At 42.3% G+C, this 25160-nt stretch overlaps 1 protein-coding gene across 6 annotated transcripts in view; it reads left to right on the top strand.

The window, feature by feature from the left end:
* Positions 1-10530: 10530 nt before the first annotated feature.
* LOC126515192 (transcription factor SOX-5-like) overlaps positions 10531-25160 on the top strand; it is a 257539-nt gene continuing 242909 nt past the window's right edge. For 4 of the 6 annotated variants that reach the window (XM_050164653.1, XM_050164654.1, XM_050164655.1 and 1 more), the window contains exon 1: positions 11471-11656. In XM_050164653.1, coding sequence (XP_050020610.1) covers positions 11619-11656 — 38 coding nt within the window. In that variant the 5' untranslated portion in view covers positions 11471-11618. Of the gene's footprint in view, positions 10784-10818; positions 11333-11470; positions 11657-25160 lie in introns of those variants that run through there. The other 2 variants (XM_050164651.1, XM_050164650.1) reach the window with 2 other exon arrangements.

Below are 25160 nucleotides of genomic sequence, written 5' to 3'. Positions count from 1 at the left end.
GCTGAGAGAGGGTGGAACACTCATTTAGGAAGCTCTGGGTTGTGTTGACTGAAGCCCGTGGTCCTGATGAGGTGCAGAAAGTGGGACTGGAAGGAAGCTTCGTCTGCGAGGAAGTATTACAAGGGGGAGAACAAGATTCTTAGGGTTGTGTAACCTACGGTGTATCAAGGTTTTCCTTCCTTGGCGGACAGTTAAGATGGTTCTGACTCTGTATTTGAAAACCGAATGCCCATGAGAGTGGCAGATGTTGGATGTTTTGTCCGCTTGCCAGCCCTTCGTCTTCCCTTGGAACAATTTGCTTTCTGCTTTATTATTGGGATTTTGATATTTTTCTTGCTGATTTCTAAGAATTTATTACTAATCTCAGAATTTAGTTGTTCCCTTGGATAAGGACAATGTTGCATATTTTCAGGCCACGTTTTGTCATTCTGTACTTTGGGAGCTATATTGATTTATTGATCTTTTATTTGTGACTAGTGAATTTTGATAGTAAGTTAGTAAGAGCGTCTGATTTCTGAAATTATTTTTGAGTTTGTTTGTACCTCTCTGGTAATTTACGGCTTTATTCTTGTGTTCATGCCTTATTTCCATGTGGAACAGAGTCCCTGTTCATATTCCTCACGGTTAAATGCCGCTGTGTGGTCTGCATACAAGGAGTGTGTATTTGGAAGTCTGTCTATCTCCCTCTTGTATCTCCCCTCTCTCCAGGTCGTTAGGAGCTGCGTGGGTCTAGTGTCCAGAACTATGACCGTTTTCACTAGTCATTTCCTACTCGTCCTTCTTTATCTTCAAAGAAAAAAGTTCACAGAACTTTTGGAATTTAAACTTGTGTCTACATTTTACTTTTGAACTTGCTAAATTGATACTTAGCTTAGAAAGAGTTCACTTTGATGGAAACGCCGTGATACCTGATACCACCTATCCACCTAGGGACCTCGTATGTCTTTTCAGCTTGCGTTTTTTTTAAAGATGTATTTTTGTTTTATTTATGTGGGAGCATCCACCTGAGTGTGTTAGGGGGTCCTCAGAGGCCAGAAGGCATTGGGTCCTTAGAACTGGAGCTACAGGGCGTTTTTTAGCTGCCCAGTTGTCGGTGCTGGGAGTTGAACCTGGATCTTCTGGAAGAGCTGTCAGTGCTCTTAACCACTGAGCCGGCTCTCCTGGCTCCATCTTTCTATGTTGTTTTTAAGGTTCTATAATAAGTCGTATATATAGACAAGCTTATATTCAGATGTTCTGTTTTGGTTGTCAATCCTAGTGACGGTAGTGTGTCATCGTATTTACTAATACGAGTGTGGCACTGTCTCCACATTATTCGTGTTTCCCTCTCAAGGCTCCAATTCTCTTAGCGCTTTGGGGCCATTTCAGCCAATTTTATAATACATATTTTATTGAGTGTGTAAGAACTGTTACTTCAGGTTCAGATATTGGGCACGTTATTTAGAAATCAGATTTCTTGCCCAAACCCCCAGACACATTTGGCATCACACAATGGGGCTTGGGTCGTTTTCTCTGGTTACCAACAGGCTCCCAGGGTAGCACACTGGCCCTGCATTCCCAGTCAGCTGACTCGCATTTGGATTGTCCGTGTTTCCTCTTATCAGTTGTGGAATCTGAAACCAGCCAATTATTTCCCCTGCCCTTTCTCTTAAAATTGTAGAGAAACAGTAACCGAATGGATGTTCCTAACAGTTCCTCCTCGGTAGGTGCCCGGTGACTGTTCATAAACTCGACCACGAAGCCCACATCCTAATGTGGCCATAATTTTATAAGTTTATTGTTTGATCTTTGTCTTTTATCAGTGCCCTGCTAGCAGAAAGCTTAGGTGTATTTTTCTGGTTTTATCTCACAATGTGCCCTAATAAAATTTAGGGCAAACATTCAATAGGAGTCAGAACTTTTATTCTTCAGGGCACAAATAATGACCTGGCTATGAAGGTTGACTGAATTGGAAGTCAGTTTCTTACACCAGAAAAAGAAAAAAAAATGTAATTTCTATTATTATTATTATTATTATTATTATTATTATTATTATTATTGTGAGCTTAGACTTTGGCATATTTGACAGATATTTAGAGACTTTTAGTCCCTGATCAGACCTCATGTAAGGTTTAAAAGTGAGGGTTTCTCGTCTCAAAGTCATTGTGGGTTTTTGTTTTTTGCTTTTGTTTTTTATTTTGTTTTGTTTTGAGTCAGTCAACATTTAGGCCTTTGGTAAGCAAGTAAGTAAATACTTGACCCCCAAATCGTTCTCCAACTTAGGGACCACTGATAGGTGGTAACTAGCTTTCTCCCTTGTGTGTGAAGGTCTGTGTTCACAGTGTAAGATTTTAATCCACATAGGATGGACTGAGCTACAATATCAGTTAGAGATCCTTCACTTGTCTGAATGACTGGACTAGTGCATTCATTTGGAAATGCATATTTTTTCATACTTTATGCAGCATGACTAAGTTACTGGTGGCAGTAACTGGTTTTTGTGGACAATCACACAAAAATAAAAGGAACAGTCAGCTTGGTAGTGTTTTATAAGTGGATCTGTAGCATGTTAAAAAAATCTAGTTCTCTTTTTCTAAATATCATTTGCATTTCAGAACTTATGATATTACAATCTTTTGTTTTTCCTTGAATTTTTCCTTTGATATTTTATATCAGACAGAATATTTTTTTATTTCATTTTATTTACTTTGTTTGTTTGGCTTTTTTTGTTTCATTCATTCATTCTTCTTCTTTTCAAAACCGGATTTTTTTTTGTGTGTGTAATAGCCCTACCTGGAACTAGCTCTTGTAGAACAGGCTGGCCTTGAACTCACAGAGATCCACCTACCTCTGCCTCCCAAGTGCTGGGATCAAAGGCGTGCACCACCACCAGCCAACTTTTTATTTTTTATTTTTAATTTTTAACCCACTGGTCCATGTTCAAGTGAGCTATTTCGTTTGGGAGGTCTCCATCAAATTCTTCTCCACCGAGCTCAGGGAATCTTACAAAAGAGGAGACAGAAAAATTCTAAGAGTCAGAGGGGATGAGGACACCAGGAGAACAAGGTCCTCCAAATCAACAGAGAAAGGCATGTATGAGCTCACAGAGACTGAAGCAGTGAGCACAGGGCCTGCACATGTCTGCCCAGGTCTTCTGTGCAGATAGTATAGCTGCCACCTTCATATTTTTGTGGGACTCTGAGAAGTGTTGGTCTCCGACTCTTGTGCTTGCTCTTGAGACTCTTTTCCTCCCGTTGGGTTGCCATGCCCAACTTTCAATATGATGGTTTTGCTTCATCTTATTACGTTTTATTTTGTTACGCTTGGTTGTTATCTCTGAGAAGACTATTTTCTTCTAGAAACAGACAGTGCAGATCTGGAGGGGAAGTGAGGTGGTGAGGAACTGGGAGAAGTTGAGGGAGGGCAGATTCTAACCAGTACCTGCGTATGAGAAAAAACCCATTTGCAATACAAGACAAAAAAAAAGAACCTCCTTTTTAGCCTCTCATTAGATGAGATAATATAATAAAAAATATAATTGTACTTATCAGAGCAATAAAATTTCTGAATTGAAAGTTTTCAGAATCATAGACTAATTTAGTTGTGACATTAGTCCTCAGAAATAATTGACGTGTTAATGGTCAATTAGGTTTTCACAACCATTAATTTAATTAAATTAACTATGTTAGCTTTGTTAACAAAACTTATTTGTGTGTGTGTGTGTGTGTGTGTGTGTGTGTGGACACATGAATGTGTAGTTCTGCCACACCTTAGTGGGTCAAAGCAACCTGTCACGTATTTGAAGGTCTTTCAAACAGCCTAAATACATGGGGCGCAAGCTGAGAAGTGCAAAAATCTTATTTCAGAAATTATATATTGATTTATCAAAGACAGACTGTAGAAAAAAAGGAGAATTGTTTAGGATTGGTAGAAATGCTAGCAACACTTTCCTTAAGCTGTTCAGTGTTTAAGAACTAACTCATCCTTAGCCAGACAGGAACAGGAGACTCTCTAGAGCAAAGGCCTCCATATTTTACCCCTACTCTGTCCTGCACTAGAGATAAGTACATTGGGCAGCAATAGATAGCATCCTCATGTGTTACAAGCAATATTTATGCCACTCATTCGGCGTGCAACCAAAGGAGAATAAAGACGATAGATGGATGCAGTTAACTTAAAAACAAGTCAAATTGTCCAAATTCCTTCCTACGAGCCAGGGTCAATTCTCAGTTCTTCCTTGATTAGTTACCATAAAAAAAAATCAGTGTAATACCAGGTATCGTGGTACTTCTGCAGTCCTAGCCCTGGGACTGGAGATCTGTTTACACTATACAAGATCCCCTCTCTAAAATAGAGAGTATGTGTATTTGTATTTATACAGTATGTGTGTGTGTGTGTGTGTGTGTGTGTGTGTGTGTGTGTTTGTGTGTGTAGAGCATAGACCCCCCAACACATACACACTGGTAAAATTTTCTTGAGTCACATTTGCCAAAATAGTGGGTAGACTTTCCCCAATGATGAAAACCCAGAGCCATGCTTTGGCAGCGAGGCAGGGCTACCATTAGGTATTTTCTTAAGCCCTCTTTGTTCCCTGAATTTTTTAACAGGTTAAAGGATTCTGAGACCCTTTTAAAGGTGTGGCCACAGGTGAGTGGCTTCTCTTCTGAGAGTTCTGTGAGTCTTCCACTCAGCAGGAGCTTTGTACATTTGCCATCAGAGGGATCAGCATATGCCCCTTCTCCCTGACAGTGGGCATGGAGTCACAGTGTGTCACAGGAGAGGTGGTTGTGTGTGCTGAGTGAAAAACTAAAGGACATAAATTCAGTTGCTTTTACTTTGTTAGTTGAATTTTTTTCTGGATTAAATGGTTTTGCTAGACAGAAATTCTATTAATATAGTAAGCACCAGAAAACCAGTTGACATAAGGTAGGGGAACCTTCAGAAACCATCCTGAAAGAGAGGGTGACATTGCCGGAAGCATTTGTTGCTGTCACAAGACAAAAGGAAGATTTGTCAGCCCTTTTAATAGTTGGATTAAATATCCATATCCATCTATTCATTACATTTTTATTTGTTCATTTTGTGTACCACATCTGGTGTGTGTGTGTGTGTGTGTGTGTGTCACAGCAGGTGTGTGGGGGTTGGAAGACAACTGATGAGACTTGGTTCTCTCTTGCACCATGTAAGTCCCAAGCTTGTCAGTTTGACAGCGATGCCTAAGCCATCTTGCCAGCCCAAATAAGCATCTTTTAAATCAAGACATTTGTGAGGATAGGATGGTGTTACCCCCCCCCCAACTTCATCTAAAATGTGGGCGTTCTCTTAAGATTACAACATACCCACCAGCTGGGACTTACCTATTACTGTTGGTCTGTGGTTGAATATGTTGAGATACTTCAACTCAGCTTTGTCTTTGGGAATTTAGGAGGAGAAATAAAATAATGTCAGGGTTCTTCATGCTGCATCTCACTGTTTACAGCAATTCTTTTCTTGTTTTGTTTTCTGTTTGAGACAGTATATTTTCTTTCAGATTTTAAATTATATGTGTGTGTATGTGCATGTGAGTGCAATTACCCATAGCAGCCAGAAGAGGGCATCAGATTCCTTGGAACTGGAGCTGCAAGTAGTTGTGACCCATTTGACATGGGTGCAGGGAACTGAATTTATGTCCTTTCCAAGAGCAGCAAGGATTCTTAACCCAAGGGCTTGTCACCTCTCCCCCCCCCCCCCCCGCCATCTTTTTTTGACTGTTCTAAGAGATGGTGTGTCCAAACATTTCTTACAGATTAAGAAGTCCTCAAAGGAAAAACCACTGTTTTAAGGTAATTGTTGAAATAGGAGCGGCGGGGCTGCGTCCCCGGCACCCGGCCGCCCGCATGGCTAGCTTATGCCCAGAAATAATTACACGGAAACTGTATTCTTTCAAACACTGCCTGGCCCGGCTAGTTCCAGCTTCTTATTGGCTAGCTCTTACATATTGTTCTAACTCATTTCTAATATTCTGTGTAGCCCACGAGCTGGCTTACCAGGGAGGATCTTAACCTGCGTCTGTCTAGAGCGGGAGAATCATGGCGACTCCTTCACTAAGCTTCTTTTTCCCAGCATTCTCTTCTGTCTACTCCGCATACTTAATTTTCTGTCCTATGAGGGCTGAGGCAGTTTCTTTATTATTAACCAATCAAAGCAACAGATAAGATACAAGACCCACCTCCATCAGGTAATGATGAAGAAAATACATAATATCAAACAAGGAAGGCAAGACTGGAGTGGTGTTGCCTCTCAGAGTAAGAGTCAGAGGGGAATGTGCCCTTGAAGAACAGGATCCTCACAGACGACATTGGAGGGCTACTTGTTCAGATATACTAGTGACCTTAGAAAGACTTCGAACTCACGGACTGCCGTTTATGGCACTCCCTAGCATACATATGTTAGGAAGGGCCAAATTGGAGGTCATTTTGACAGATAAACACTAGTTCATAGGTGCTGTCTCGAGCAGTCTAACCCTGCAATACTTGAGGCCACTATAAGGTAAATCTTCTGTTTGAGTGACAGGCTGGGTGAAAGGCTCCCCGAGCCACTGTGTAGTGACTCACATTTGTACGCCGGCTGGAAACTCCTTTTTGTTTAATTTTTTCAAAGAGAGATCTCCCAACTTTGGGGCTGGGGAGGATTGAAAACAGAAGCCAGCAGCATGCCTGTTGTCAGGGTCAGTTCATTGTCTGACATCGGTAGTCCCTGGGTTTAGCACGGCCATCACACTAAATAATTTCTCTCTCAAAATAGCCCATCAGATCGCATTAAGTATGAAAGCCGCAGCACAGGTTAGCGATAGCTGTCACACGCCAGAAGTCGTTCCCTACCTATGGCCATCTCGGGCTCCAGGCAGATGGTGTTTAACCATTCTTTCGGCAACAAGGACAGGGAAGCTGTCTTCGAAGGAAGAGGAAACCCTGGCAACACCTGCCCGAGAAAGGGTTCTACTGAGGAGTAACCTGTGCATGGTGTTAAGAGTTCTGGGATTCTTTTGAGAATTTCCCAGCGGTGTTCTTGAGCCTGCCTTCCATTTCCCCAGCCTGTGTGACAATAGAAACGGTACTGGCAAGAAAGCACGCTTGCTCATGTTTGTTCCGTCTTCCGTGGTATTGCCACACCAGCACGGCGGACCGCAATGAACCCCTGTCAGCGTTTCTCTTCCCTGGCTACTTGGCAAGATGAATGTGCAGTTCGGTGTATGCATTTGTACATGGTACCCAGGGAACCCACCGATTCCAGCCATCTCCAGTTGTCACCAGTGGGTTTTCATTTCCACGTCGTGAATCTTGTGGTTGAAATTCTTCTTACTGTCTTTTATGTGGGACACTTAGACAATAGCAAATCACTTGTAATGTGGTCATTTGATTATTTGTATGAAACAGAAACCCTTTGAAATCAAGCATGCAGGGGTTGAATATGAGAAGTTCCAGAAGTTTGCAGCTAGCCTAGACTACATGGAAGTTCTACTCTAGGCCGGGCTATAGAATGGGATTGTGTTTTTAAAAATAATACCAAAATTATTATTATTACAGTTAAAGTTATTTCACATTTTCTTGAATTCTTTTGAAGCTGTAGTACTTACCACACTGATAATAACAATACCAGTGTGTCCCGATCCATTTATCTTATAAAATGTACTCTGATTATGAGTAGGTGTCTATCAATCATAATATCATTGTTAATGTAGACAGTTCCAGCTACATAACTAGCCAAGTATCTTCATTTGCTCAAATAATTGACTAAGTATTATAAGTTTATTTAGCATGCATTGTGTGCTGGTCCTGAAATACTTAAGCACTTTAGCATTTCATACAAAATAACAACGTTTTAAAGTAATATACTTAATTTTAAACATTGGGACAACTGGATTAATATCATTGCCTACTGTACCCAAAGAGCAGATTTTGATCAAATATTTGGGATGCATTTTTCTCTTTTGTCTGATACTCTAGCATTATGGGACTCCAAGTTTCTACTACAGAATTCAAATCAAAAATCAAACTTTTGAGACATATTTGAAAGTACTTATTATAAGCTGGTGGCAACTCATGCTTCAACTCTCAACAAGCAGGGTGCTGAGGCAGGAGGATCATGAGTTCAAGAGTGGGCTGGGCTCTATAGTAATGCAGCAAGACCTATTTTTTTTTTTTAAAAAAGTGTTCACACTGTTATGCACAATATTACCATAGTAACAATATTTTATAAACTTTAATTTGGGGTACAAATTTCCTGAAAGCTTTTAAGGTCTCACACGATAAAAGCACTGTCCGGGGGCCTCTCTTCAGCTCTATGTTTTTTGCGTGTGCTTCTTATGTATTCTGATGTCACAAGTGACAGGGTCATGGACTCCTCGCCAACTTATGATTTCACCTCCCCTGGGCCTACATGTGAACACTGGCAGAGCTGATGGTGGGTATGGAGGCCTCGGCTATGCTGAGTAACATCCCTGCTCTACTCTTCCTAAGCCAAGGTCTTCGTGGTCTTAATGCTGTTAGTTTGAACTATCATAATTAAGGTGCCATTTTTAAAGGGGTCATATTTTTCTGCCTGGTTTCTAATCTGTCTCAGCTCTTAACAAGGCGACTATGTTGAATAAACACACACACATATGTATATGTATATACATTGTTTTTAAAATGTATGTGTGCATGCATGTGTGTGCGTGTATTGCTCAAACTTGTATCTCTTACATGAGGATTTGAACTCAGATCCTCCTCTTTTCAGAGCAAGGCTTTTTACCCACGGAGACAGCTCCCCAAACCTGGTAACTAGTTTCAAACCATTTGTGGTTTCTCATATGTTATTTTTGTTTATTTGGCGTTTGTATATTTCTGAAGTGTGCATATATTATGTAGTGGCTACAGCAGCCAAACAGAAGGTGGGGAAAGTCTCTCCTTGTAACAGAGCTGGTTTTCTTACCTGTGCTGGTGACCTTCAGGATTAGAACATCAAAGAACAGCCAGAGGTAGATGCTGTAGGGAGACAGCAGCTGAGACCATGTGGATCACAGCTTCCTGCCTTATGGCCGGTATCGGTATCCTCATTTCTAGCTTTTTGCTGCCACCGTGTCTCCTCTGCTGTCCCCATTCCCATGATTCCCCTTAACATACCCTTTCTCTTGCTTTCGTATTCCCTCTTGATCCAAGACAAAACAATAGTCACTAATTAGAAGGGGAAAAAAAGAAGAGATTGAACATTTTAAAACACATGGAACCTTAGAGTTCCTGTGACCATCACTGACAGAAGAGAATACTATTTTATATACATTATCCATCAGAGTGCATTAGAAGATGAAACTCCTCAAGGATTAAGAAAATAGATATTTATGATAAATGCCATGACTTTCTCATTTTTCTATTTAAAAGTGGGCTGGCGCTGTAACAGAAAATAACTGGAGGCTAATGGGATAAAAAAAAAAATAATGAGTAATATCCTTCCCCCTCCCCAACTGCTGAAAGGAGGCCCAAGTCATTTTGACACATCCCAGTTAACAGCTTTTCAGGGTGGGTCGTAACTCCATGTTTGTTAGTGTCTTAACTCCATAGTGACACACTCAAAGCCTACTGGACCTTGATTGTGTGTGTGTTTCTGGATCTCTCCTGAACGATGGGTCTCGTGATTAAGTTATTTTCAACCTCGTCCCCAAATTTCTTAGCTCTGATGATGGATAAATACACCAACAGGAGTAAAGCGATCCGTGATTTTCACTCAGAATATGTGTATGGCGTGTCGTTGTGTGTATGCCTGAAGAATAAACTTACTGTCCGCCTGTCGCCAGGATAAAAAAAAAAAGTGGGAGCTAATCAAACTGCGGTAGGGTCAACCCTTGTGGTTTTAAAGGGCCTTAATGTTATCCAGCTGCAGACTGAAAGGGCTTGGGAGGGGAAACTGGAAGGAGTGGAGGGGGCTGGAGGGGCTGTGGAAAAGCACAGAGAGTCTGGCTTTTATTTTTATTTTTTTTTTAAAGTGAGTTCAGTGCCAGGCTGGACATTGGGTGTGCGGACTATTGAGCCATTGTCTCTCCTATTTCCAGAGTAGCCCCCAGTTAATCACTTCGGCTTTGAAGGGAATTTCCTCGTGGAATTCTCCACAGAAAATCTAATCAACTGACCTGCCTTCTCAACAATGGAAGGCTTTTCCCTCGCTCCCTTATTGGGGCGGGCTCTGTAATGTAGCCTTTTGTGCACAATGAACCCTCCCAGTAGGAGTGGAGAGCATGTGTGTGAGTGACTGTGTGTGTAGAGTGCACTCTCTTGTGCTGTAAGTGTGAGAGAACTCCCTAGCCAGACGCTGCGGTGTATGGGAGCCGGCACCATTCCCTCCTGCGTGTGTAGGTACCTCTGTCAATCCATGTCAAAGGTCCATTACCTGATTCCCTTCCTTGCCTGCCAGATTTTTATCTAGATAATTGGAACTGCTACGGAGGCTGTGCCTTGCCAGCCAGCTTAGGATTTGGAGAACCAGAGTTTGTCCAGCTTATCTGTGGCTGCCTGGACAGAGGAAATTAAAGAGCCTTGGGGCTGGGGGCTCGTGGGCTCTTTCCACCCTAAGCACCAGGGTACTCTTCGGGAGCAGGACAGTTGACTGGTCAGGGCTGTCTTCTGGTTGGAGTTTGGGATTGTCCTGCACTCCTGCATGCTGCGTTTGGCATGCGGATACCTGCTCTCCTCCAAGCCTGGTTTCTGGAGTTTGAAGCTACAGAAACTTTGCCTGGGTTGCCAGGACCTTGCGAGCACTCTGTGGAAAGCTAGCTAGCTCTGAGCCCGACAGAGTGAGTGACAGGCTGTTTACAGGTTTCCTTGAAGGGGCCTCTGCTATATTTCAATCTGTCAAAGTTGCTTTTCTTCCTACAGAACAATGCCTGATTGTTGTGTGTGTGAGAGTGTGTGTGTGTGCGCGCGCGCACGCATACACACACACACATGCTTGTATGTTTCCGTGTGCACTTGGAGGGGGGGGTGAGGAATATCAATTCTTTGTGTAAAAATGCCGTGACTATTAGTGCTTACTTAGTTAATACTCAGTTTGATTGGGGCTCCGTTATTACAAAGTTATTTTTTAATCAGCCCCAAATGTATTTTGCACAGTGATACTGGTGGTGGCGGCGGTGTGTGTATGTGTCTGTGTTTGTGTTTGTGTGTATGGTGTGACTTTTATTATTTAGAGGAGAGAGCCTGGGAGACATGTTACGAGTTGACTTCTACCATTCCGTGATGTCCAGGAGAGAGAATTAAGAGGAAGAGACAGGCACCGGGAGGTTGTCTAATGCTAGCAGCCAGAGTGTGCGGCTGTGCGGAGGGGGAGCAGCCAGACTGCTGCTGTAAGTGTACTACCCCTTTAAGAGAATGGTCAAGGAGTCCTAGGAGAGAGAGAGAGAGAGAGAGAGAGAGAGAGAGAGAGAGAGAGAGAGAGAGAGAGAGAGAGAGAGAAGAGAGGGGGGGGGGGGGGGGGGGAGGGAGAGAGGGAGAGGGGAGAGAGAGAGAGAAGAGAGAGACACACACAGAGAGAGAATCTATTGGTTTAGAAGGTTTGGACTGACTTGACAGGTTCAGTTGGAGCCGATCATAGGTGGCCGCCGTGACAAAGGGAAGCTGTGCTTTTCCAGCATGCTTACTGACCCTGATTTACCTCAGGAGTTTGAAAGGTGAGTGCTCTTTGGTTTTTCTCCCCCTAATATACCGAAGTGCAAACTCTTCCATTTCACAGGAGTCTGTGAATCCCCTCCAAGATGCCTCCCCCAGATTGCGTGTGCGAGAGCGGCTAGGGTCTCTGCAGCCTTGGGAGCTGATTTCTGTTGTGGTTGCCCGGACCAAATTGAACTGATTTGCAAAGTCTCCTCCGAGCTTACTGCTAATGTTTTTAGGTTGCGTCGGATCACAGGCAGGAAATTAAATGAACATTAAGCATCTCTCTCTCCTCCCCCCATCCGCGGCTGCTCTCTTCCTCGCTTGGTCTCCTACTTTCTGCTTTCATTGATTGCCCCCACACACCTTTTGTAGCCGGCTCGCATATTCAGGATCTCTGCCTCCTGTAATTTCTCAAGTGATAGAAGGCTTCGGTGGTGTTTAAAGTGGAGGCTGTTAGATTCCTGTTTGATCCCTCTGGTAAACTTTGGGAACTGCTGGGAAAAACAGGACCTTTTGTTGATATGATAGAGCGGGTTGTTGTCTTTTTTTCCCCAAAGAAAATTGAACATCACAGTTAAATATTAGTAGATACTTATGGAGGTGTCTGGAGAGGGGAGGTCGGAGATGAACAGGACACCCCCTTTTGAAGTTTTGTGCCCACTTTTGTGCTTGCTGTCTTAACTGTGTTTTGATAGCCAGACTTTTCGCTGTGCTGTGACGGGAGCTAACTGTATTCGTAATTAGTTGTTCCTATTTAGAGAGGTATGTGCACTTCCCTTCCCGTTTGATGCTGCAAGTTACATGTGGGCTTTTAAAGGATTTTAGCCCTCCTCCTGTCCATGTAATTTACACATTACAATTTTCAACTTTGAGTTCGTATCCTAGTATAAGTTCATTTTTCGAACTATAAATAGATTTTTGTTTGCCATTAAAAAGAACTCAAACTTCGTATTCTGTATGGTGAATTAAAAAAAAAAAAGCTAAAAAAAGCCAGGATGCAAGATCCCCAGGCTTTTTTCATTTTCATGCAAGCTATACCTTCTGTATAAACATTTGTCGTATCTGACTATGCAACTCAAGCTAGGTGCTAGACCAGCTGGTTAAAAATATGCTAAGTCAAGCTGTTTATCACTCAAACGCCTGAATTTGAGATGAAAGGACGAAAAAAGAAAGGACAAGGATTAAAACATTCTAGAACTGAAGTCATGGGGGAGAGGGAATGTGGAGGAGAAAATAATGCTTGGCTGTGCTCACATCCCCGAGAAGCCACTGTGTGCCCAGGGAAGAAAGTGGACGAGGTGGTGGCTCCTGAGCCCCCTGCTCTAGCTCTCTATCCTCTCTACTAAGAAGGCGGATCGTTCCTCAAGGTTCTGAATTATTTTTTCCCCAAAGTTTCCCATTTGAACTCTGCTGGCCAGTGAGCTCTCCTTTGCAAACGCAGTCTTGTTTCTATGTGGATACTCAAGTTGTTCACACTGGAGCACAATATTGCCTAATGGAGCGATTTGTTAATTGAACAGAGTAAGTTTCCAGCAAGTACAGATGAACACCCTTATGATAATTTTCCTTAATTCTAATTATACTTTTTTTTTGCAAATAAAACTCCGAGTGATTTGTAGCGTGTTATCAGCCTGCTTTTATAAAGAGGCGGTTACACATTAACAGACTACACTCTATTTCTCTTATAGGCGAGCTGCCTGCTGGGAACTTTATTTGTATTTTTTTTTCAGTTATCTCTTTTTAAGCCAAACTTTTCCCTTTAACATCTTAACGCTCAACTCTTCTAGCATGGTTTTGTGTTCCCCTTCTAGTGATGTTTTTAAGTTCTGTTCTGCACTGTGCAGGGGCATCCATGTTTAGCTGGGTAATTAAATAAGCCGGTTATAATCAAGTAGTTTGCGTGTATATGCGCCCTAAGAGTAAGCGGCAATAGTTAAAGTCATTTTGAAAACTGCCTCACAATCTAGCATTTTTAATAATTTACCCTGAGATCAGATTGGGCAATACTTCCCCAAATCCCAGCAAAGCCCTGACAGTTTGTGTACTCCTCATTCTCCCATTGCCACTCACAGAGCAGATCATGTAGATCGATACAGGGCTGAATATTGAAATTCTCTGAAGGGCAACCCCATAATAGCACTACCATATATCATCAGAATGAGGTTGGTTTGTTCTCTGTGTTCTCCTGTGCCTCAACAGCGATTTGCAACTTTTGTTGAATAAGTAGGTCATTTTTATTGACTCAATTTTCATTCTATTTGCTCACCTGCCATCAAAGAGTTTTTCACTCGAATTCATTTAGTCTTCTTAAAGAATTCCTAATGTCTTCATGAATGGAAAATTAGGCGTAGTGGGCAGCAATTAGTCAGAGCTCAGGTGCCATTAAAGTTTTAAGTCATTTGTATCTCTAATGTCACTGGTAAAGTAGTGCCCATCTTCTATGATTCCCCCCTACCCAATAGACAGAGCCTTGGAAACTTCAAGAAATAATTCAAAACTTTCAGATCAGTCTGGGGATGCAGATTTAGGTGATGAATGTCAGTGTTTCCAGCTGCAGGAAGGGACAGACTCAAGAGTCTCAGGTTGACAAACGGCTGTTACATAGCTAAGGAGCAGGTGACAACTTCATTGTCTGTGAGGATGTTCAAGAGGTAGAGGGAGATGCGTTTCAGAAGTAGCAGGCTTCAACTGCCAGCTCCTGCTTCCCCGCAGCTCCTGCAGGGCTGACTGGGTGACTGAAGGGCAGATCTCAGGTGCGGGAGGAATAGGCAATGCACGGCCCGGCAGATGCTAAGAGAGACAGACCTCGGGTCCAGCTATGGCTACGCACCACAATGGGCAGCATTGTCCACGTGCCGTGAATAGAAGCATCCCTAGCTCTCCGGAGAGGTCTTAGCGAAGTCATTGTCCTTCCATCCAACTGAGAGTTAAAGAATGAGATATTGTGACTTCAGGTTTTTCATTCGAGAATGTCTTTTGTCTCTTGACACTTCAACACGGGAGATACTTGCTTTAGCTTGTGGTGTGACTCTCCTGCTGCTGAAGGAGAAACAACCATGTCTGAGACTTTATCACCGGCACAGTTGTCAGCTGGTTTACTTCATGCGTGTGTCCGTCTTCCATGTGAGTGTTCCATGACCAGGTTACCTACTGTGCTTCTCAGTTGTCGAACTGGAAAATTTCATTTAAGGCAGTAAAAGACTTCAAAGTGCATCTATTTAAAAAAGACTTGCTATTCCCAGAAAGAAAGAAAAGTTAGGAGTGAAGGATGCAGCATGTGGCCTCAGAGCCTCCCTCATGCAGTGTGTGCTTCTCTCTAAACGGGTACCGACAGCAGCCTCTTTCCCCACGCCGAAGGGAGCTCTGCAGGGTCAAGACCTCATGCAAAAGAAAAGGAATCAGCTCAACTTACACTTAGCCCATTCCCATCGGATTTATATACAGTCAGCCCAATGGGAGAGATTGTTTTATTATAAAAGCCCCACTTTATTCTGAAGCAGGGAATACCCTTCCAGGTCTGTGAAAATCAGTTTGCGAATTGCCATGGGAAACTACTAGCAACATGTAAGGCTACCCCTCCCAATATTGGTTTTTAGTTACTGCTCCTCCCAATAAAATATATTTTTTACCTGGGCATTTATTCAATATAGTTGGAGTCTTATAAAAAAAATCTGTTCTGCTCCTAAGTTACCAGTCCATTCAGGTTAGCAGGTAGCTTCCAGACAGGAATTTAAAAGGTACTCGCCTGGCTTTTGTCACCCCAAGGCAACTGTAAGCTTACAGGTCTCATGATCAGTGTGTTCTGATGTCTGCTTTGGCCACTTCAGCTAGTCCTCACTCACTACTACTTCTTGCTGGAGGACATAGTCATTCATTGCAGATTGTAATTGCCATCTCAATAACTTGTGAGCTCAACTGAGCTGACACCTTGGTTTGGAATGCAGCTCACTAGAAGCAGTGTGTAAACCACACTTCTGTCCCACACCCCATTCTGCCTGAAGACTTGGCAGGAGTCTCAGTGATCACCAAGAACAATGCAGGGTTAAATGCCAGGTGGCACTGTGGCCAGATCAGGGGAAAGCAGGCTGCAGAAATGGAAGAGGGTGTTGCTATTGATCACATGTTGATGCACTTTTTCCTATGCCTCAAATATCAGAAGCACAATTAAAGTGAGTGTCTGTTCTTGGAAAGCTTTTTCCCTGAGATTTACATGAGTATCGTCGATCAGAGGCAGATGAGAAAACCTGTCTGCTTTGGAGTATCTCAGCCTTCTAAGGGTTGGAAACTGTGTCTCATGGATCTTGTTCATGCCACATTGACAGAACACCATCCCCAAGGGGTGTCTCATTTTTATTGTCTGGTCTTTCCTTGTCCATTCTTCAGTCACTTAAGCCATATGTTGTATCGTGCAGGTATGTGTTATGTGTTCTAAACACAACCCTTTTATAGATTAGTTTTAAAGGCACAACTGTTGGGTGCTATTTACCTTGTAAATTTGCTATTCCTTTGTAGTTTAGTGAGATTAACCAATACCACGGGGCATCAAGGAATGGAAGCCAAACTCTCCATTCTTCTCTTGTGCTAAGTCAGTGTGCTCGGTTCTGAGTCAAGTGATGGCAGTGATCTTAAAGGTGTGACTCACCTACGTGTGAGTCCTACTCTTCTTAATCCAAACATGCTAGTGGAGAGATCTCATTCCCCCTTTATTCTGTCCTCCCTGGCTTTGAACCTAGGGGTGGCACCCTCATTGGCAGAGCATGTAAAATTCAAATGCGGTGCAGATGAAGTAGATCGGGGGGGATTGCTAGAGTAAGAGGAGAAAAAAAAAGACCCACTAAAGACTAACGCTATTTCCCTTAAGCGAGCAGGGTTGATTTAGGTTTACATCTGGAGACTGCCTTCTACTTCTTCCTGTGAATCAGGAACCTTTTCCCCTTTGACTCTGTGTTCTGCCCCGCAGCCTGGAAGCCTCTTTGCCTTTTCTTTGCTGTCGTCTCCCCTTCCTTTCCCCTGCTAGTTGAGAGTTCCCCATCTCCTCTGGAGATCCTGTGGCGTATGGTTCTGCTTGTCCAATAGGGGGGTGTGTGTTTCTCCACATCAGCATCCCTTTCTCTTGGAGGCCGGAGTGAAAGCTCAGCAGTGCTGTGTTGCCAGCCTTTGCCAGCCCGAGAAGTCACAGCCTCCAAGTTGCTCCCAGCTCTTGCGCCTTCTTTGTGGGCATTGCTTTCTGCACGTTGGGCTGCCGGGAAGGACCAGACCAAGGCGAGATTTAGAAGAATTCTGGTGAGAACTATTCCGAGGGATATGGCATTTTAAAAGAATTGCAGTAAACAAACAGAATTGCAGCGTCAACAAAGATAATTAGCATAAACAATGTCGTTTTAGGACAGGTGGTTTAAAAAAACAAACAAAGCAAAAAACCCAAATATGAACCCAATTTGAATTCTGCCAATTTGGAACCATTGAACTGTAATCTGCACCTCATGCGCACTGCCCAGGTTTGTTGATGAACTTGTTAAAATGCATCCTTTCTGTTTCTTTTGTATCATTTTCCGGTCATTGTGCCCTTCTTTCACCCAGCTTGAATGTAATTAATCTAGTTAAAGGTAGTTTGAGGACCTTTATATTCATAAAACATGACAGAAGGAAAACGAAAAACAAAAGCTTCAGGGTGTTCAGAGATATTTCAGATCAGAAGTGAAATGACTTCAGGCTGGAGCTTGACTCCTCGTGTCCCGAGTCTCCAAACTCTCGCCTTCTCTCTTTGATCTAAGTATCATTTGGATAATCAGTGCTGCTGCGTTATGGATACGTTTGTCATTGTCTCCTTAGTCTCAGTTGCTACTCTTTCCTCTCCTCTCCTTGTCAGGGGGTGCATGTGTGTCTCCGGCCTGCTTGTCTTTGCTGCTTCCTCTCTAACTTGGAGAAGGGCGCATGGCATTGACTCCAGGGATGGAGTTGCTAGTCACTGTGAGCTACGTTGTCTAACCCGACTTTGCTGTCACTAGGAGTTTAAATCTGCGGTCCTTCAGACTTACTACTAAATGACGTTTTTCGGAATGCCTTGCGTGGAAATGTTTTGACTCAAATGAGATGTGGAGTGTGGCTGCGCGGAAAGCTGTTTATTTTTCCTGCATTAAGGATGAAAAGTTCTTTATTGGAGTTAAGAGATTTTCCCCCCTCTTTCGTATTCTCTTGGAGAATGAAGTCCTGCCTTTCCAAGTGTGCTTCTCTCGTAGACTGGTGGCCCTTCTTGCTGAAGCTGAAATTGGAACGTTTGTGAATGAGTTTTAGTTTCTCGGAGTTATAAAAATGTGTGTAAACTAGTAAATTGTGTCTCATTCATGTGCTGTGGAGATTTCTCCTACTTTACGGACAAAAATAATTTGGCTACTAACGAATTAGGGCTACCTGCCAGTCTCATCACGCACTGTAGGTAAGAGGGGGGCAAAGCAGGAGAGCTGCTGCCAGGCACCGGGGAAAGTTTCATGTGTGGTCGTGTTTCTATTTCTGCCCTTCACATCTCTGAAAGAATGTGTGTTTTAGAAAAGAAAACGTTCAAACACAGAAGACACGCTCTTTCTTCCGCAGGCATGCGTACAGGCATGCGTGCAGCCACCGGGATCTCTCTAGCTGTGGAGGCGCCTGAATGCCACTGGCCTCGCTTGCGCTGCCTGCTCATCTCATCTCAGTATCCATCACACTGAAACCTCTGAGCCAAATGCACTGAGAATAGATGCACAGGAAGATGGGAACCTGAGGGCACAGAGAATTCGCTAGAAGCCCCTTGCCCTGGAAGATGTGGTATTGTCAGGCTAGGAGACATAGGTCAGTTAGAGCTGTGAGTAGCTCTGGTGTCCTGAGGGATGTACCTTCTCAGCTGGGATTTCAGGACATTGCTGAAAGCAGACATGAAAGAGTTAACCCACTTTGCCTGCTTTTTTTTTTTTTTTTAAATTTCTGAATCCAGGGGAAAGGAGACAGACAAGCACATTGTGTATGTGGGGTTTTTTTTTTTTGTACATTTTTAATCAAAATTTATTTCAAATGGTAGTCAGTGTGTACTTAGCACTAAGAGGGAGTCACCGAAGGGGTGGTGAGCTGCCTGAGCCCCACCTCTGAGACTTTTTCATGTGAGCTGTTGAAATCTCATTTTAATAAATTATACGTATGTAGGTATATATAATGAGAGGACCTCCTAATGAAAGGAAGCACAGACGTTGAAAATGACATGCGTTTAATATAAAAGAGCATGAAGTGGAAAAGTCCTACCCCGTGCCACTGCCTCTTCATCATGAGTTGATGTAGATCCCTCGACAAAGTTCTAAACCATGCTGGCTCTAATTGTGGGGCCGAGACAATTGTGTGTTTGCTACAATTCTTCCTTTTGGGTATTTACTCTGGGCAGGAGTTTGTTAGGCAATAGGCTACAAAGTCCAGAGAGATTTTTTTTTTCTTTCTCACTCCTGTCCTGGTGCCCCTTTGTTCATTCCCTTGTTTTTGTGTTCCCATTAGAATATTTGCTATTGAATTTCATAACAGATTTGAAAGGGGACTCCAGGAAGATGCCACATAAAATAAAGGTTAAGAATTCATTTCTCCTTTCGTGTCAGCCTGAGGCTGGAGAGCCTGGAAGCCCCTCTATGTTGTTCCCACTTCAATCCAGAGGAGGACTGGACCTGTGTTCAAACTGCTGTGGCCCTGATTAACTCATTAATTCAACTCTGACCTGTGCCAACCAGAGCTGAACATAGAGTATCAGATTGTCACCCTTAGCATTAGATTGTCAAACAAGAAGGAAACTTTAATAGGCAAAGGCCCGGTCAACAGAACACCTGGGCGTGCATAAACAAAGAGAAACCCACATTTTCCTCTCCTCCAAATCAGAGCTAAATTTGGGAATTGTCTCTAGATCCTGGGGTTATTATGGGCTACACATCTTGTTAAGGTATGTTTTATAAACTTAGAATTACTGGAAAAATAAAATGAATCGGTTTTGACCGCTGAACAATTTGAGAATGTTTAATGTTTTAAAAGCATTCCTCTAGGGTAATAGAAATAGATCCAAAGGACACAGAGGGCAGGTTCAGAGAGCTGCGGGATGGAACATAAGATGTATACTTTTATGAGTAGATTAAAAAATAATTAGAAGTGGCTAGCAGTGAAGGGGTTATTTGGGGGGAAATCCTGTAATTATTCCCATGTACAAAGTCGGAGTTCAAGAGAATTCTTTTAACTTACTAGACAGTCGGCATCCTGAATCAGTCCTGCTAAATCCTGGTGGAGCAGATTGGGGCAGATCACCTTGAAAGGAAGAAGTACTTCCTAGAATACAAGTAATATTGGTTCCTGTTTCTCCCACAACGCAGGATCCCAGGGCAGGTGCACCACAGACATTTTGGGCACTCTGACTTTAGGTACCCGAAGGTGGTGATGTGGGACGTAGGTGCTGAGCATTTATAACTGACTCGGTCAGGAGGACTGAGGTAGCATTTGGGGACAGTAGATGTTTCCTGTTCAAATAGTGAGAAAGTTAAAGTTAGAAGCCCAGTGTATACATAACAGTATCGTGTCAATTTTAAGGTATTTGCCCTACAATGAATAGAAGACTTTCCTCTCGCTTCCCCGAGCATTCCATTTGTCTGTCTCCTTGCTGATGTTTTGGTATATAATGCAGGAGACAAGAGTTAGGAGTTTGTCCTGACATCTTCAACTTCCCTTTTCTCACAAACTGTGGTCTCCTAGTGAGGCAGAGGAATAGGTTAAGAATTCTTAAAAAATCTCTCCACCCTACCTAAAATTTTGTCACTTTGACATTCATTTGAAAGGTTCCCAGCTCCTGAATTCAGTGGTCAAAATTCCTGCATTTAGTCTCTCCTTTAGAGATGGATTTTATCTCATAGCTAGTCTTTTTACACGGGGACTCACAACTGTCAATTCGTCAATTAGATGCCGTTCTACAGGTTCACGTGGGACATCTCAGGAGTTTTCATCTACGTACTATACATGGTTCTTTTTTAAGGCGAAGTGACAGACACTTTTATGAATTACGTCAAATGGGTGAAAACATCAGATTTGTATTTTATCTGCTTAAAACTCCCAGGTGCTCGAGAGCACTCGTTCCTGTCAATGACAAATATCATAGAGATAAATTATATATGTGTGACTGAGCAAAGTGCTGGGTGTTGGGAATACGGAAACAGAATAGTTCCACTGCTGACAGGGTAGTCATGAACTAGAAGAATTAATAAGAAGATTAGATAGTCACACAGAGATACGGTCGGCACAGGTCTTTGTCTGAATAAATAAAACTCTGAGCTGTAAGGGAGCGAGGTTAAGGAAGATGAAGAGCAAGTGACTAGGGCAAAACTTCCAGCGTTCCGCTAACTGAGTCACAAAACTGCGAGTACTGAAGCCAGTCTAGCCAGCTGCGCCCGTTACTGCTCAGCAGCTTCAAGAAGAGAAAGGCCAGCGCTCTAAGACAAGAAGGACCATAACAACCAAAGAGAGAGACAGTAAGATGTTTCATCTGAGAGGATGTTCTTGCCATATTGTTATTATTTCACATTTGGAAGATTGCAGGCTGGCTTCTTTAAGAAAACTATTTGAAGGAAAAATGTGCAGTTATACCATCAGAAGTATAATCTTTGATGCATACCTAAGGACCTTTGGTATTATTGTAGCCTGGAAAACATGTCTGGGGGATCATGAAAGTGTTGAACAAATTGCTTAAGTATAGAACCATATATTTCAGATACTGTAAGAATTGTCTGTCTACGAATTATTATTATTTTTTTGGCTTAACGATTGCAATGCTTTTTTTTTCTATACTTGCTGCTTTGAGTTTGGGAATAAAAATGAGTGTTATTCTCTCATTTCCCCTGTGAAGACGTAAAAGTTATTAAAAAGCCAACTCATAAAGAAGCCCACGAAACCAAAACTGCATTTAGTTCTATGACCAAAGGACAATGTTCCAAAGCCCTGCTGTTAAAGCAGGGGAAATGTGTATAGGGTGCAGTCGGGCTACTTTGTGCTAATGCGTCTGATGGTCTAGCATTCAGTTATGCACAAGGTTGGCATATGTTCCCGTTTCTAAGGCAGGAATGAGAACTTTGAGATGCAGAAATCACTTAATTCCTTGGGTTTCAGCCATGTGTCTACAAAATGGGCTTAAAAGTCAGTATACTTTTTTTTAACCCTACCTTTTAAACAATGTGCTTACAATCACAAAGCTTTAGGAGAACATTTGGTAGGCCTAAGTGCAGTCTTTTGAATTCAGGGTTTTAAAAGTAGACTTCTTATCTAGCAGAGGAAAAATAATCAGGACTTTAATAAAGTTATTTTTTGTCTGATAAAAATGCCTTTCAGATGTCTGAAGACTATTTTCACACACACACATACACACACACACTCACACACACACACACACATACACAATAGTTGCTATAAGGAACTGGTTGACCAGTGCCTCACTTTCACTGTTCCTATAACTACCATTTTTGAGACATTTTAACTATTGATCCCTCATAACTTATACTTGAATCTCACCAATATAAGTTGTTATATCTGTCCACTATTGATAACTAAACCTCCTAAGCACCTCTTTCTTCCCTCTGTGTGCAGAAACGATGATGACTAGTAGTTGCTTTGGTAACCTTTGTTGTACCCAGTACATTTTCAAATTTCACACTGCACTAATCTGTAAGCCAGGTAAATTGTTTATGCATAACCACAAGAATAAATATCTTTAAAGAATTAATTATTGAACAACATAAAAACCGACTTTCTGCAAATGAAAGAAAATTACACACACCAATGCTTCTTAAACTAGTGTTTGCACAACTAGTGTGAACTGTAGGAAATTCCAAGTGCCTTTCAGAAACTGTTATCCTCATAAGTCCCTTTTCCTGCACAGGCTCCCAGTAAAATCGGGAGGAGGCAATTTCCTCCTTATTTTTAAATATGGAGGTGAAAGAAGGGGAACTATACAGATTTCTTTTTAAGGACAGCTTTATAACAAGTGACAAAATCACCCAAGAAACAGGGCCCATGTTTTTGGTTTAAAATTGTTTTCCACTGATATAATCTGTTAAAAGCCAGAAGCCATCCAAAGTGCTGCTACCAATTCAAGAAGATCATCTTCTGCCTTAATTATACATCTGGGAAATGTTAGCTGAACATTTTGTGGGGAACAGTGAATACCTTACTTACCAGTTGTCTAAAACGCTGCTAATGATCGACACGGTGCCAGTGTTTTGATGGCTAGAGCCTAGGATGAACATGAATACAAAGAACACAGTTGGAAAAAAAGCACACATTTTATACAAAACAGATTTCAACCATCTGCTTGGCGCTTAAGTATGTGACTATAGGCAGTATATGAAAGAGACCACTGTCCACGTTATGAATGGTATCACGTTTATTGGAACCTTAGAGAAACCATAGGGTTGCTGAAAGCATGTCGACCCGGTGATTCTCTTCAGTGAAAGAATAAAAACAAGAACCCCAGCCAAAATTTTGTTCCCTCCACAATCTCTTCTGTGTCAGTTTTCTTCTCCTAGCAAAATGGTTGTGCTAATAAAGCGTGTCCCAGAGCTATGCATCAGCGTATTAAAGATACCAGACAACCCTCCGCATATGATCTCGGGGAGGGGAGCCCCAGATGGCTCTGAGTTAGAAGAATGTTTGCGTTAGGAATAGGTGAGAGCCCCAAATATGTTGCCCGAGTTCTGGGCTGAGCAGCAAATCAGCATGGAGGCCATGGGCCCAGACACGCTCCAGAGCTCCACGTCTTCCGTTGTGGTTTTAGAGTGTTCTCCTGTCAGAGAGGTGCTGGATCACCACGGCAGAGGGGAAATCAGGAGGTATAGGCAAAATGAGAGATTGTGTGAATGCTTCCATTAGCCCAAAGTGAGGCAGGAATCCCCACAATGCCTAGGAGACTGCTGGCTAGCTAGATGATTCGCACGTAGGCGTTAAAGGGAGGTGACATACCCTTCCTGACTACCTTGCAGACACAACTGTGTTTAGTGAGGAATTCTTTCACCTGTTGTAATTCCTTTAGCTAAAATATGTTTTTATTTCTAAATATTAGGAAAATCAAGCTGTTAGAATTGTGTTTACTTACTGAATCATCTGGTTTACTTATGTGGATTGAGTGTTATCTATTGATATTTTTTCCTAGCTCTTGAAGAAGTGATTTAATGCAATATAAAGAAATATTTCCTGAACCCCAACTTATCAATGCCTTCAACTATGGCAGCCAATACCCAGGGCCCCTGCTGAGTGATTGAAACACGGGTAGTGTAAACAATGTGTAAAAATAGGTATGAGCCATATACTGGATTTAAAAAAAAATAAAAGAATTTGAAGGGCTTTATTTTTTTTCCTTTTATTCTTGATTCTGTATTTCGTGAAGTTCGGAACTACAGGCTTAAGATATACTATTAAAATTATTTTCATGTATTTTTGCTTTGTTAGTCTGCTACCAGAAAGCCTAACATTCCATTCAGATTGGAATTCCAGCTCATATTCTTGGCTTATTTTATATTGCTGTTGGATAATGTTATATACCTTCTGTGGGTGGAGGGAGGGGAAGACATTTTGATCAGTGCCTTAAGTCTAGAGGTTCCCGGTTCAGCAGGGTAGCAAGGAGCCAGACAGATTTCAGTATTTATTAACTCTTTGCTCTTAGTTCGACAAGTAGGTGATATTTTACACATATGTATAATGTGACTTTTGCCTGAAATATACCATCAGTTCTCCAGACCTTATGGCGGCAAGACAGCAGGGAAGATGTTTAAGGGCTAGACCGGCTATTATCGAGACTACACATGTGGAGCGGACGGTTATATTTATTTTCTGCGATGCCACCATGTACAGCTCTCATCTCTGTCTTGTGGGTTAAGGGGTTTGTGGTTGGAAGAAAACCTTCAGCTCTTGTCTCCCAGCTGATGCTGTACCACAACTTTCCGAATTGACCCACAAGATGCCATCCAAGCTCTTTCTCTATGCATATGGAGACGCACTTATAAATATAGATGTAAAGATAGCACAAGCATTCAGCATGGACGTGTTATGTGCCAGACTCCAAGTCGCTTTGAATGCCTTCTTTATTCTGTCTTCACCAGACTCTCGCTTTCCACCATCTCCCAACCTCACACAGGCAGGAGAGGGACATGCAGTCAGTTACTGAATCGCTCCTGAGGTAGGAGTATTGGAGTGTGCTTATTAACCCTCCAGAACCTTCCTTTTTATTAACTTAATTGTATTTATTACTTTATCCTATTTAACGTACTTGGTGGAATTGGGAGCCCAACCAAGGGCCTCACAGATTCTAGATAGATGTTTTCTTTAACGATGCCCCCGTGCTAAAGTGTTCACTTACACTGCCACCCTCTTATTGATGCAGAAAACAAAATGCTCATAGAACTTAAGAATTTAGTGCTTTGGAGGAAAACTATTTCTCGTTTTTGTATGAATATATCTAAATACCTACTATGCCAGGCATTACTTTAAATA

The sequence above is a fragment of the Alexandromys fortis genome, unplaced genomic scaffold (assembly GCF_014885135.2).
Source record: "Alexandromys fortis isolate MF-2015 unplaced genomic scaffold, M_Fortis_MF-2015_v1.1 scaffold_153, whole genome shotgun sequence".
Taxonomy (NCBI): Eukaryota; Metazoa; Chordata; class Mammalia; order Rodentia; family Cricetidae; genus Alexandromys; species Alexandromys fortis.
The sequence above is the reverse complement of the archived record's forward strand: the minus strand, read 5'-3'. Positions and strand labels throughout refer to the sequence as shown.